Source organism: Cyrtonyx montezumae, unplaced genomic scaffold (genome assembly GCF_038088225.1).
Source record: "Cyrtonyx montezumae isolate F1298 unplaced genomic scaffold, pur_monq_1.0 scaffold_3, whole genome shotgun sequence".
NCBI lineage: Eukaryota > Metazoa > Chordata > Aves > Galliformes > Odontophoridae > Cyrtonyx > Cyrtonyx montezumae.
The window spans coordinates 38,489,934-38,505,753 of NW_027072034.1; the positions used below are offsets into that span (position 1 = coordinate 38,489,934).

The 15,820-nt window shown below is 40.9% G+C and overlaps 1 protein-coding gene across 1 annotated transcript in view; it reads right to left on the reverse strand.

Annotated features, from left to right (window-relative positions):
• Positions 1–14,820, reverse strand: part of PRKX (protein kinase cAMP-dependent X-linked catalytic subunit) — a 50,102-nt gene extending 35,282 nt beyond the window's left edge. Inside the window, exon 1 of the mRNA XM_065741282.1 lies at positions 14,439–14,820. Within this exon, the coding sequence (XP_065597354.1) occupies positions 14,439–14,625 (187 nt within the window). The 5' untranslated portion in view covers positions 14,626–14,820. The remainder of the gene's footprint in view (positions 1–14,438) is intronic.
• Positions 14,821–15,820: the final 1,000 nt, after the last annotated feature.

Here is a 15,820-nt window from a genome sequence, read left to right on the forward strand (position 1 = left end):
GTTTTTTTTTTTTTTTTTTTTGGTTTTAATTTAAACTGAGATCTAGTCTCTCCAATGCAACTTTAATGATAGGTATCTGAATATCTATCACGTTAACTCCCCACAAATCAACAAGCTACTACATACTCTTGCTCATCACTGGCAAACGTAATGATGGTGACATCATTTTGGAGACAACATTTTATTCTATTTTGAAAAAGAGTATTTTGTAACTGAGAATTTGCTCAAACAATCAATAGTATTGTATTCCTTCTATCTGCTGCAGTTTCCATTGGAAATAAATAGGAGGCATTACTTCTGGAGTAATGCCTATGTACATAACGACCATCCTATCGCATCTATAACAGAACGTGCAGTATGAGAATATTCACATTTACCTCTATTGCAGCTGTAACAGAACATGACTAAGTCCTACTAATAGCACGGCATTTGCTTCTTTAAATTGCATATAATCCTTCATAATATAGATCTCAAGTGTAATTTCTAATTACATTTTTGTTCAAATTTGTCTATGATTTCAATGTTGTTAATGAGTAGACAAATATTATCTGTCTGTTCAAGAACTGGTTCCACTAAAAAAAAAAGAGAATAAGTCACCTTGAAATTCATAGTTTAGACTTTGAACAACACCATAAACAAAGACTTAGAAACCTGAAAGAAGGAAAATAGAAAATCCCACTCAAGTGGAATACTACATAAGCATGTACCTTGGCACAAATCTTTCCTTAAAATTGACATAAAACCTGAAGCACTTCTGAGTCTGCCAAACAAATCCAGTTTTTCAATGCACTGAGGAGACCATTTAATTCCTTTCACGTGCAGTGAGTTTAGGCTGATGAAATTTCATCCTTATATCTTTCAGCAAAGTGCAATGACCAACCTCAAGCTGCAGAATCTCAGCTTGATGATGGATTGGATTCAGCCACTAACCTGCTGGTGACTAAGTACAAGGCAATATAGTGGCAAATAACTGATACAAATACAAGGAAAAGGAAATAATAAATTCAGGTGTTAAAAACTGCTATTTTTGAGAATTGTTTGGACAAATACATTGATTCAGTACACATGGACAACTCTCTATCCTAAATTGACTACCTAATCTAAACTGCGCCTCAAATGGAAAACAAAATAAAAATCCCTTCTCCGTTATCTGTAACATCAAAAGCATCAGAAAAGCAGAAAAGACAGAAGGCCCAGCGCTGAGACCTAAATATAAGCAGTTCAAGGTTAGCATTACCTTGCTCAAAAATCTCCACTCTAGACAAAATCTAACATTTAAAGTGCTGCATGGAAACCAATTACCAACATTTAAGATGTGTGAGTCAGCCTCTGCCCTGGGCCACAAAGAGTTATATTACAAAACTTGACTCATAATATTCTGCCTGATTATAAAGGGTACCTACTATCCAGTAGTAGTAATTGCGAAGACTTACTAGATAAATCTTAATAGCAGAAACACAGTTTCTAGTTCTATCAGTTACAGTTATCAGGTAGCCAGCCACACAGAGCCCTTTTTTCTTGTTCTCATTCCCAGTCACTTGAAGCAGTTACACTAATTCCTAGTCCCACATTTGAAATAAAGTTTTTGTTTCTAATTAAGAATATTTTCCTCTAGATTTTCAGGCACTGCTCTCCTATGAATATCTTCATACATCTTTTTCTTTAGCAATAACCACTCATTTATCCAAGCACAGGTTAATTCATTTTGTTGTTTACTGCCATGGCTGCTTCTCAATTCTTGCTCTCATTCTCTTGTCCCAGAAAAGCTCATACTAAGTTATTTGAGCCGTGCCTGACAGATTTAAAAAGAGGATCACAGTCTGCAGTAGAGAAGAAACAGTAAATTCAACACTGTTTTGATGGGACAAGCTAAACTGCAGCTAATCAAATTCATGATCTGTAGTTCTCAAGGCAAGAGTACTTAACATACCCTTGTAGACTTCTCAAGAACTTTGGCATCAGTGTTTACTAACATGCTCACTTGCAATCATAGTTGACAGTAGCACACTTCTCAACCAAACTGTATTTTCAGTCATTCACTTTGAAGAATAAGCATTTAAATATAATTAATAATTCAGGAATTACACTTAAGGAAATAGCATTGGAGCACTAGTTCTGCATAGGTCACTCTGGGGGCAATGCTTCCTACTTCTTCCCATGGAAACAACAACTGATATAAAGAGCATGACAGCGCTATCCGATAGAGCAAATCCTCAGGTATGAAACGCTCTCTTTCAGGACTGTCACCACCATTTCACAATTCCATGGAACAACTAACAGCCTCAGAAGAGAGGGCAGAGACTGAAGAAATTATTATTTCATAGTAAGAGGTCCTCCTTCACCAGTGATGGAAGAGAAATCTAACACTGCACTGTCCAAAATGAAGGACTCATGAAGCATCAGAAGAAAGCTGTGCAAATTGCTGTTATCTTCACTCTTGATATAAAAATTAAATGTTGCCAGTAGTTTGTGTATCTGAAGGAATCCCAAGTAGCATCTATGTTTGAAGAATCCCTAAAGAACTATTTTCTCTATGCTACTATTTTTATTCAAGTTTAACAAGTTCCTTATTATTTAAAATTAGATCTGTACAGCACGATAAATTATTCAGAAGTTTGCAGAGAGAAAGACCTGACTTGCTTCTACAACTTAGCAACTATGCTGTAGAATGATCTCCAAATGAAAACCTCTGCTCTTCTGGCATGCCTTTCAAATGTTCCAGCACCTCTATGCTTTTTCCCTCCTTTATTACTGAAATCACTGTTTAATTTATTTCAAGCACTGTATTTTGGAACCGAGGGAAGCCAGGTAACTGCTATGCTTGTTCTCAAATAAGGTTTCTCATAGTATCTATCAAAATTGAAAACCAATTAAGCTAGAAACTTCAACTAGCTTGGGAGTTATCAGGAGCTCTGTTACATTCAACTGTAAGCAAAAACATTTATCCCTCCTACAAATACTTTAAATGCCAAGACATGTGAAGATTAGAGATAAGTTTTTCAATGTATTTTATTACAGGAGATAAACTGGCAACACTTTTATGCAGGAGTGCCCAACTCCAGGATAGCAATGAATTCACAGCTGGCTTATTTCCAGATGAAGCATTACTGTATAGCTGCCAATGACACATACTTATTATTCATTAACAAATACAAGTTCAGATATTCCAAACCAAGCACTTGTAAAGTTTGTTTCTTCTCATATAATCATTTAGAATATCCAGCTGTGCTCCTATCCTACTTTCACTTTTTTGTTCTATTTGTTTTGTTCTGAAAAGAAACAAATATCGAGGCAACAGAAGCCTTCCAAAATAAAAGTTTCTCTAAATACCTTAAGCCTCTTTATGCCGTTATTCTACTTTCTGACTTCATTGTCTCTTTAAATTAAAAACAAACAAACAAAACAAAAAACAACCAACACCACTACAACATGGTCAAGCAAAGGTATAGCTTTATCTAAGTATTCACCACTTTCTGTCTTCCAGCTTTCTCTATCCATCCACTTCAATAGTTCTCTTTTCACTAAGTGGCCCCTATTAAAATATAAATAGCAAACAGGCAAAAAAGTTAACACATTTTAAAATAGTTATTTAGAATTATATAGAGGAATGAATCATTGTCTCCACATATATAATTTCAAAGCACTTCATTTGCAAGTAAACATTTAAGATCAAGACTCAAAGAGAAAATTATTTATATGCAGGTTTTATCACCAAGGAATGCATGCTAGGAAATCTTAAAAAAGAAGGTGAAACAGGCATACTCCAAGCTACTAGATCAAGGACTGTGCCACCAGTTCCTGCTTTCAAATTGGATGCGTCTACCTGAAGACATCAAGAAAAAAAATGAGGTTGTTGAAGGACTGGCTAATTAGAAACACAGTCAATGATCTTCCAAATTTCCCACTTCACAATATCGTTTCTCTACTTAATACTATCACATAAATCAGTCTCCTCTCAACAAATAAAGCATTCACTAATAAGTCACATCACCTGCAGTGTAATTCATATATATTTCATGTTAAAAAAAATATTTCAAAAAAAACAAAATCTTGCTAAACAGGATTCTGAAAGACTGTTTCTCAATTTAACATTGAGACATTTCAAAATAGCTTTCAGATACTGCAATACTCCTAACCTATAAAATGCACAAGATCCACTCAAATTGTCCCATCACATATGTTTTCAGAGTGCTATTTTCCCAGGATTACCTCAAATCAAGCAACAGTGCTGCACACTGCCTAAACCACAACTGATGGCTACAAGAGCACTGAAACTTGTAGGCCTACCTACCAATTAAGTAAGCAGCACTGAAGGCAATCATCACCATCTCCATCAAAATAATCTTTTAACTTAAGTATTACAGACAAGAAGAGTTGGAACAATTCTAGGAACTCTCTCCACTTAGACATTTAGAATAAAGACATGGTTTAGTATTACAGAATGGCTTATGTTGGAAGGAACCTTAAAGATGATGGAGCTCCAACCCCCTGTCATGGCCAGGGTTGCCGAGTTTATTTGGAGCACTTAAAACATAAAAGCGAAAGCCTACATAGGCTTTAATGTGTCAAGAATGGATATGCCCCAATTTGTTTCTACTCCTCCACTGATGAAAGACAGAATATATACAGCATTCAAAAGCTTAAATACTTCCCCCCTCCCCCCGGAAGAAATATATTTCCATTTCATTTTAAATATTTTGCATTAACCTTGGAGTTGTTCCTTTTTTCAGCTTCTTTACAATTCCAATTACTTTGCTTTGCCTCCTATGGCTCTGTCTTGTGGGATACGCTGCCTCTCAAAGCCTTTTCCCAGCTGTGTTTCTGAGTAAGAAAGTAACAAAACCTAACAGTAAGCAAGGAAAATTTTCAAGAAAGAGATTCAAGAATCACTGCTACTTGTAGTGAACCTGCTATAAGAGGTGCAGGGAGCTTTTCAAACAACTGTTAGAAATTAGCTGCAATTCCAGAAAACTTACAGAATATTTTCAAAGCAATTATATTCCATTATTTCTAAAGATATTCAGGAATGAGAAATTTCTACAGTTATGGTTGCTAATGCTAATTTATTGTAAGTGGCTTGAATTATGCCGGTCACTAAAAAAGAAGGAAGAGCAACACTGCTGATTCAGCATAACTTTTATATCCACCACTTCTGAGTATGACAACAATACACAGCAGAAATTTTCAGAAGCCCTTGAAATTCACAGAAATCAAGCAGAGTTCAGTGGCATCAGAACACAAATTCGGGATGCTGAAACGCAGCCCAACACGTTTTCATGAAAGACATGACAAGAATCCCAATTTAGAATCCCAGCTGACCAGCAGCTGTCCTCACTGTTTGTTAAGTTCCCCAGGGACATAAAAGAAGTTACCCATTAATCTTCCTGAAAACAAACTAAAATTTTAAAATGCATACTCTTAAGTTATTTCTGGCAGGCACTGCAGAATTAGAACTGTACAGGCTATCATCTACTGTACACAAGGAGCCAATACAAAGGTGGAAGGAAGGGGCTGAGGCTGGAACACTGTAATCAATTCTAGGGGAGGCAGCTGGAGTCTGCTATTACAGTACTGACAAGTTTTACATAAATACAGACAGCATCCAACCTCTTAACTTTTTAAACTCGCCATCCATTAACTATTACAGTTCATTCTAATTAGTAGATCAGCAAGGTAAAAATCTTACACCCAGTTTAGCTTGTTTTTGAAGTCTATCTCCCTAAACAATCCTGCAGCATTCAATTTACTGACTGGAATACTACCTGAAAGGCATGAAAAGCAATACAAACTAGATATTTCGCTTTAATCCAGGGAGCTTCCTGAAACTTTCCTAGTAATGGCTGTGCCATTATCATAAATATTTCAGATTGCTCAGTCTCTAGTACAGTCAGAAAAACATTTAAGCAGATGTCAAGAACTCTGTATAGAAGGCATGTTGTAATAAGCAACTACTCCAAAACTCAATGAATGCAATCGTGGGGACCCTAAATGGGCAATGCTGATGATTTTGTAACAAAGTATCACCTCCCTTGAAAGTATAATGTAAAAAACAAAAATAATATTAAAAGAAACTAACTAATCAACTTCGCAGCACCATGTGTTTTCCTCTTCTATTTTCCAACTAGAAATATATTGCTTTGACAGCTATAGTGCTTTTCAAATGAAGAAATAAGACAATGTCGTGTACACATGAAAAACAAATGCAAGTTTAAATCACAAGCTGCAGCTATTTAAGTGATACAGCTTTTCTCCCTAAGGTTGCCCTTCCAAAGTAGTCCAACGAATACATACGTTGTACCTCCTGAAGAATTCTTGCAAGCTGCTCAGTAGAGTCAAACAGAAGTTAACATGATCTTTTATGAAAAATAAGGTCAGACCCCTTAAGAATGTTAAAGATATATTAAGCACAGCTGTATGCTGCAGATATTGTGTTAATGCTTTGTATAAATAAAGAATTACAAAATATTAAGAGGTAAACAACTTGGAAGTTGGGATGCCTGTAGTGGAAACACTAAGTCACAGCCTGAATCAGTGATTGAGCACTGGTAGAAAGGCAGGGCCAACCCAGAGGAGCTCAGGTGCATGCAATGCACCTGAGTGACTGGAAGGGGTGGAGCCAGGATCCACCCCCTCCTAGGCCTCATTTATAGGTTGGCAGGGGAGGGAAGGCTATCTTGATAGAGATTTCTGCACACCTGAGGCCTTCTGAAGGGAAACTGTTTACTGCCTTTGTTTCTGCACCCACAGCTGCTACATTTGAGTAAATCCTCACTTGCTGCAGCCTACGACCTTACTGCCCTAATGCCACTGCTGTGCTTTCCAACGCATCACAGGGTCACAAAGAGGAACTTAAAAACACTTCCAAACATCACACCAACAGTTAATCCCAGGGCCAAATGTAACATGTGATCACCACTGATAATAGACAAATAAGTTTCATTTCATAGTTGAATCATCTAGAAACAATGCTTCCTTCATTACAGTTCAGTATAATGTGGCCTTCTGCAGGGCCTCAATCAAACTGGAGAAATAGGCTGACGTGAACCTGACAAAGCTCAGCAGGGAGAGCTGCAAAGTCCTGCAAATGGGGAGACTTCCCTGCAGACTTCCAAGGCCAGGCTGGACCAGGCTCAGAGCAACCTGACTTAGCTGTGGATGTTAATTACAGGGGAGCTGGACTAGGTGACCTTTAAAGGTCCCTTCTGACTCTAAGGATTCTTTGATTATTTTGACTGTATTTGTAGCAGTTTGCCTCAGGTGAAGCACATAGAAGCAAGCCAGCTGACTCCTCAGAAAAAAAAAATCACATTTACACAAAATTTATTGTTATCTATTAATAGTCAGACTATCAGCTTCCCCAAGTTTGGACGGGATAGTATATTGTACGTTATAGGTATGTTCAGAAGAGCATATTCAGAATAAAATGAATATGTTAGGATTCATGGCTTCAGCACTATTCCTCTCACTTCGGTCATTCTTTTGCCTTTCAGTGAAAGATCTTAGGCATTTACATGGATAGAGTTAACCTGCTTAAACTGAATTGTAAACACAAATTATTCAGAGTTCACGAAGACTGGTGCCCTTAAACTGCATAAAAACAAGAAGGGAGCTTAAGTTAATCCTCATGAGACTGCCACTTTAGCATTTTCAGAGAGCTCTTCAGAGAAGAGCAAGATATTTCATTCCTGTTTAAATAAGCTTTCCAAAATGATAAAACAGTATTAGGCTCAGAAATTTTATCTCCTGAGATTACCAGTGGGTGTCAGGCAAAACTGATCAGAGAAACCCTGTTTCTATTTTACACCCTGATCCTTTCAGACTTTAGGAGACTGGGAGCATACACTGCCTCAGAGGTAACATCTTCTTAACATCTTCTCAAGCATCATCCCCTGAAATCGTTTAGGAAGAGTTGAATTTGCCAACTTACAGTCTTACCATCACAAATGAAATTAATTCAAAACCCTTCAAGTACGTTATCTACCCAAAGTAAAACAATTAACATAATACAACGTGATAAGATTTGAACGTTTCTTTCACCAAAATTCACACAGACTACAAAACCCAAAGAAATAGAATAATGGGATGGCCCAAGTGTTTTGAAAATACTTTTGTCTTGTAACATTTCACTCACCTTTCAGTACACTGTTAACAACTTTCATAATTGACCTGTATTCCAAGTAAATTTCCTTAGCAGTTGACATTTATAGTCTTTCTAGGGAAAAGCTCTAAAATAAAGGTGCCATTCCCTGTCACCAGAACATCCCAGACGCACACAAAAATGTGGCTCTCAGCAAAATGTTACTTACCAACTTGCTGAAGTTGCTGAAACAGCTTAAAAACTTTGTCGAATGGATGGATATATTTAAGCTCTACCAAGGCAATGTAAAATATTCCTCAAGCTAATGCTAAAGATGTTTTACAACAGAGAATATCAACAGAAAGGGAGTTGTACTATTTAAACCAAACTAATTTTGTTAAGTACAGTCTATGCCCAGACAAGTCCTTGCAAGGTAAACAAGAAGTTCCCATCTCCCACTTCAGGAAAACTCATTCAGTGAATTTGTCTGTATCTACACCCCTCATAACAAACAAAAGCAGCACATAAACTCTAACACCCTTTTCTTAAGTTTGATATTTACGTATTTGGTTACTATTGCTGTCCACTACAAAAAGCCCAGACAGGCAAACTCTGGAATCTAAACACAGAAAAGCTCAATCAAGCACTAAGGATGCCAACCAAGCTCATATTTCAAAAGTAAGTAAATCAATAAATAAAAATAATCTCTATTTCTGTTCACATTTTCTATCTTCTCCCACTTGGGTTGATACACAACACTTTTGATGATAGAATTTTTCAGCAGTACCCTTACTTGGGAATACTGTTTTTGTCTAACCAGAGACTTTTTGTGGAGGTGTGGTGTTAGTTGCTCCTGATTTTGTGGGAGAGGCGTTTTGCATGCTTCTTACTTCTGAAATACTAGAACTAGTTTGATTGCAGATGATTTGCATAGCAACAGACACTTCTGTGTCTCTCTGAGCTACTTAGTAGGACTTAATAGATTATTTACCTTCAAGAAGCATATCAGAGTGTCAAAGCCTATTCTAAACTGTATCAAGTTCTCAACATCAGATAAGAGAATTCCTAATTTCTTCCTGCAGTTAACTACATACCAAAATGTAGCCCTAGATTAAACAGGTGACAGCCAAACATGAAGTAAGCCATTTACCACCCCGCTGATTTTAAAAACGAAAGATAGAAAAGCAGAAACGTGAGCTTTCGGATTTCACATGCTCAGACTTCTTTCATATACTTTTCCTTTTCTGACCTTCCTTTTGGAAAGACAGAAGACAGTACTGGTTTTAAACCATTTTTTCCAGCCTAAAATAAGAACAAGAACCTTATGCAAAAGGACCTGTTGCTGCTGATTCCACAGTATCACAGTCCTCAGAAAAGCAGCAGAAGAAAGCTGAGTCACACCTGGTCATTCTCAGTCTAGATCAGCTAAAAGGGTGCTAAATATTTATTTTTGGACAAGTATGATGTTGTGGAAAGGAAAAATGAAGCAAGACGTGCCACAGAAGAGTGAAAATAAAATCCAAGTAATTTAACTCGATGACTAAAGTCTCAAAGATGTACAAATGTAGTGGTGAATTCAGGTCACCATTACAGTCACAACATTCAGATCATGTTTTCTTTCAAAACTTGTGGTATTTAAGGGCATTGCCAAGTAAAATTGGTGATTGTTTTTTATCATTGCAATATCAAGTAAAGGTGACAAAACAGGAAAAAAATGCTCACGTCTCCCAGAATTGCTGCTCTCGGCAGCAAAACCAGAACTAAGGCTCAGCAAGGTTTAGTCAGAAACAGAAGAGACACAACAAAAACTTTATGTTTGTGCAGAAGTTTTTATTTAGACTACATACAAGGAAAATAGTCCTGTAATGTCTCATACACAAGCAGGTTCCCTCTTACAGCACTAGACTGCAGTCCTGTACCTACTGTCCCTCTAGTATAAAGTCATTTAAAATAGATTTGGCTAACATATTTTGCCTGTGAACACACTGAAATTAAGTATTTAAAAATATGTTGCTTCTCACTTTTCCCATGTACTTTTTAAAATTTTCCCATGCTCAGAAAAACTGCAGTACTGGTTTGCCCAATTCTTTATTCCACATTTGCTTCGTTTAAAGCACATCATGGGAACAATTATTTAAAATAATCTTTTCAAACAAAGATGTTATTATTAAAATATTTCAATCAATTTAATAGATTTACAAAACCTGATTTACAATTAAAATATATGCTATGGAATTCACTGCACTTCAAAAAACAGGCAGGAAATTTATTGGGCAGGAAATTTATCACGTAGGAGAGAGGGCAAGAATAAGTTTGTCACTCTTCTCCATCCAAAGCTGCTTGCTACTTCACTACCTACGTTTTATTTGGGAACATAGGATTTCTTCTCGTTTTCACTTAACCAAAAGTAAAGAAATAGCTTCTACATCTCTTTCACTTGTAAACTCCAGTTTACCTATGTTATTTCTTCACTATGACGTAACTAAAAATGTAGGATCTCCAGAGTACGTGTAAGGCATCCAGCTGCAGACACCAGCAACTGGAACAGGAACGCTGCCCTTGTTAGAAAGTCCAGCAAAACCAAGGATGATTCACTTACTGTTCACAGTCTCATAGACCAGACCTACAAATATTTTTAAACTGATAATCCTAGGCATGACTGGACCACAAACTTTTAGCAGTTAAGTTTCAGTGAATGTAGCCATGACATCTGCTTTTATGCTTCTGTGCAGCATAGTACCACCACAGCCTTGGCACAAATGAGTATTTATCATTTAAGCTCAACTGATTCACAAATATTTCATACTAGTCTGAGCAGCAGTTTCTGAACACATGAAGCAAACACACATGGCTTAAACTCAAACTGAGTTTAAAGAAAACTAATTCAAAAACAAAAGTCTCCAAAGGTAGAGCGCTTTATCCTCTTAGATAAAATGAGTAGTAAAACAAAAGCAAACCAACCACCATATACCTGAAAGCTCAAAGCCACAACTTCAACCTCTCAGGAAGTAACCTTAAAGAAACCTTCTTCCTGTTCTTAAGTGTCAGAAACCAGTCAGCACTCCACTTCTGGTGCCTGCCCCAAACTTGTAACTTTAACTTAAAGACCAAATTTCAGGGTAGTGCCCAAAAAAGCGTACTCTAGTCTCTGATCTCAGTGTGTTTTACCAGAAAGCCTGCAAATATCAAATCCCTGGGATGTTTAAGGGTAGATAAATGCCCCCCAACAATCACCGTGCAAAACTATGCTTACTCTTTTTGCTCTTTCTTCCCTCTTAAGGAGTTCTTTGCTAAACCAGGCCTAACTTCCAACAGAAGTCAGAAAGCAGCACTTCCAAGCAAGCTTGCATTGGAGTGGTCACAATAGCAGAAACCATAATCCTCTCAGCCTACAGAAGACATTGAAGGTAGCAGCTGCTGGCTTTAAAGCAAGTATCACTTTTGCTTGTTCTGTTTTTATTAAGAACTTTATTCCATCTTCCAAGAGGAGGTGCCCAATCCCAAGGATGATCACGCTTAGACAGTAGTGTAATTTATTTCCCTTACATCCTCACACACAGCAGTAGGAGCATGAAGCTTACCTCCAGACTATCACTTCCCCACAGATTTCAAGGCTCCCCTTTCTCCAACCCTGAGTACGTCTACAGGCAACAATGATCCTAGTAGGGAAGAAGATACCAGAACTTCCCATCCTGTAATTTCTGGGTGTCCCCCTCCATGCCACAGCTATCTCCAAATAGACCACTTTCAAGCACGCTGGTTGAAAGACAGTGGCAGTTCTTCCCACAGCTGTCAAGCTGCACACAAGACTCTGAGCTTCTGCAGTGAAACTGATGACAATACGTTCATCTCATGTACTTCTGCAAAGAGATGAAATAAAATGAGGATAGGGTAATAGTAAGTTAACCACCAACAAAAGGAGTAGATACACTCTTTCGGTACACGTGATATAAACATAAAGTATATTTAACTAATTAAAAAAAGCTCTAAACCAAGCAAAAACATGTTTCTCACTCTACAATAGACCTTTGATAGCTTGGAGCACACTGAACTGCAGGATGCAGAGCAGCACGTCAGTAGGCACATACAGAGCTGCTGGCCCACACCTCAGCTGCACCACAGTCATTTCAGAATGGCACTACATCCTGAAGTTTACCAACTGCCACTTGGAGGCTAGTACAGATGTGTTCACTTTCAGTATCACTTTGAGGCTGCAAATTGCTTCCTGGTCAGAAGCAAGACTCCCTTTCTTCCTCTCAGCCTTGTAATGAAGAACACAAACATCTCTTAAATCTATTTCAAAGCCAACATTAAAATAGACTGGCTCAGCTTCTTGTTTGAGGTAAGACCTCACGTATACATCTACGACATAAGACATCATGTCTTATGTTCTGTCTTCTTCCCCATCAAAAAATGCCAAATTCCAGAAGAGACACAAATACTCATCTATTCACAATTACAAAAATATGAAGAAGGGAAAAAAAAAAGAAAAAGAGAAGAGAAGAGAAAGCAGGAAGGGTGTTCTTCCAGTATTACCAGTGCCACCAGAACTAACTGCCTGCTTACATTCTTTTCCCTTGTGTCTTTACACGAAGCAGCTTTTCTTTATTGGAATAATAAACTTTACCCTTTCTTAAACTCTACGGAGCACTTTAAAGAACACCCAAACAAGCCATGCTGTTTAAAACCAACATCAGGTTACTAATATGTGGGCTGCTCTGAAAGTAATGCCTTTTATTTTATTATGCTGGCCCACAACATCAGACGCAGATGTTGGCGCTAGGGGAGCAGAGGCTGAAGCTTCCTACCAAGAGCCATTACATCTTGATGCCGTGCAACAGATAACAACAAAAGGGCAGTCTGTCCAAATGGTGTCTGATGTGGAATTGCATATGAAGCAAAGGTGTAGAACTTAATTTCTCCATGTGGAAAAAATGGCACCCACTGACATTCCTCAACGCCTGCTGAATATTTATGGAGACCAAAGATGGATGTGAACACAGTGAGGCAATGGGTGGTGCGCTTCAGCAGGGATGAAAGTGGGTTACCTCTGCTGGTGCAGATTTTTATGAGCTCAGCATGCAGGCTCTTGCTCATCGCTGGCAAAAAATGCATAGTTAAAGGTGTGTTAAAAAATATTGTTCTGTACCTGAGAATTTGCTCTACTAAACAGTGTTTTTGTGCTCTAACTACCTGTCGAAGCATCCACGGAAACAAACAGGAGGCATTACTTTTGGAGCAACCTATGTACATTTCTTCATTGGCTTTGGCAACATTTCCGTGACTATTGCATTCTTTAAAAATTAGTGTTTTCCCACAGACTGCGCTCCACATAAAGTCACAGTCCCTGGTGATGACAACTGTATCCACAGCAACCGGCCATGATGTAAGAAACGAGATGAACCACTCTTGGCAGAGGGAAAGGATCACAAACTTTTCTGGCAGACTCTTAGGAATCTCAATTAATGTCTCAATAAAATGCCTGTTGACATTTCAACGTGGAAATATTATCTCATAAAACAACATACTTCAAGAGAAGGTAATGTTGTCTTCACCAATCTCCACACTGCAAGGCCTTTTCAACTCCATTTTTAAAGACCTTTTTAAACCATTAATTGCACTTAGAAAGGGTTTAAATCCACCGTATTGAGTGAAGAGAGCCAAAGCAAGAGACACATCTGCAGTAGTTGCTAGAATAAACCTATCCAAAATCCCTCCAGAGATCTCTAACGAAAAACATATAACCCTTGCACAGTTGAACCTTCAGGTGTTCAAACCACGCACGAAATCATACCCAGCTGCATGTGCACAGCGGGCAGATGTTGCACTGATACGAACACAGCGCATCACCACTGCTGGTGGAAGCCTCAGGTTATTAAGTGTGTGCATTCCCACCACAGTGCTGCTCATCCCCGCTTTCTGAGCGTGGTAAACGCGGGACGACGCAACACTGCCTTTCACCAACGCTGGGGCTTCGAAACACACTTAAACGCATTCACCTAACTTGTACGATCTCTCACCGGTCCCAGGACCGCAATAAACGACGAATACCTATCGCGACGCAGCCAGATGCAGCCAAGCCAGCCGAAGCAGCCCTGCAGCGGCCGGCTGCGGAGCAGAATCGCACCTCGCGCCCAAGGCGCCGGCACAATGCCGGGCGGCACAACGCGCACCGCGAACGTGCGCGTGTGTGCGAGAGGACGGGGCTGTCCCCAGCCACACCTGCCGCCCGTGGACGGCCCGAACTCCCGCCCCGCCGCCTCGGAGCGAGCGTGGCCACAACGGGAAACGGACGGAGCGGGGGCCGCGCCCGCCAGCAGCACCTGGGCAGCTCTTTGTTCCTCCCCGCTCCCGTACTCACCCACGGTGGCCAAGGTCTCCAGGTCCTCCAGCCTGTATGCGGCGGGCTCGGGCGCCGAGGGCGAACCGGGGCCGGCGGGGCTGGGGGCCGTGGCGGCGGGCTGAGGAGCGGCCAACCCCGCCGCCGCCGCCGCCTCGCCGCCGCTCTTCGCCCCCATTTTGGCCTTGGCGGCGCTGAAGGCGTCCATGGGGCCGCTCAGCGCATGGAGGGCGGCGGGGCGGAGGCGGACGAGAGGGAACGGCGGGGACGCAAAGTTTCAGTCTTCAGCAGACGGCGGGGTGGCTGCGCCCCGGAGCCCGCTGCCACTGCCTCGGAGGGGACGCGGAGCCCTTCAGCATCACGAGCCGCCGCTCAGGCAGACAATGGCGAGAGAGAGCCCGGGCGGGCCGAGCCTGGCTACGCCGCGCTGTGCCGTGCCGTGCCGCGCCGTGCCGAACCGCGCGACACGCCGGGCGGAGGGGCGGGGTCTGCCCGCCGCCGCTGCTGCGGCACGGGCCCGCAGAGGGTGGCGGGGCGGGGGCGGGAGCGCGGAGCTCGGCCCTCGCCGCGGGCGCGGCGCGGGGGAGGCGCCTACCGGCTGGGTGGCGGGGAACCCCGGCGCTCTGCCTTGGGTCTTCCCCGCGCCGAGCCCCCTCGTCCTCTCGGAAAGTTGGAGAGGATTGGTGCTGCCCGCTGCGGGTGGCAGGGCGGCTTCCTGGCCCACCTGCCTTCTTGCTTATGCCAGTGCCGAGCGCGTTGGAGAACCTCAAGCACTCCCCACCCAAGCGTGTTAGAACGCTTATGCATGATTGTCGCCTCTGTTTTCAAATGGGTAGAGGTACGGCTGCAGGTAGCCCCAGAGTTCACCACGATGAGGTGGTGGAAATGCCTCTCACGCAGCACTGAGTCGCTCTGTCGGAGGAGCTGCTGATGATTATACTGAAAGCCGGGGAAAATTGCTCTGTGAGCCAAGTCATTGGGAAGAGGTCATGTCAAAACGGGGGAGGAATTCCTAATTTTTTCCATGCCTTGTTCTGGCCCAGTTGTGCACTGCTCACAGCGCCTACCCCTCGCTCCAGTGAGTGGAGTGTCTGTAGCGATGAGTGTAAGGTTACGGAAGTGGCATTTCGCACTTCTTTTGAATTTCATGCAAATGCATGGTCTGCTAACTTTGGTGTGGTACACATGCAGTGATAATGAGAAAGAAGTACATGTGTGTACAAAAATGAGCACCAAAATAGAAATTGCTATTATTGGAGAAGGCTGTAGGGAGACCTTATTGTGGCCTTTCAGTACTTGAAGGAGCTTACAATCAAGAGGGGATGGATTTTAACGTGGTATGATAGTGATAGGACAAGGGGGAATGGCTTTGAACTAAAAGGGGGGAAATTTAGGTTAGATGT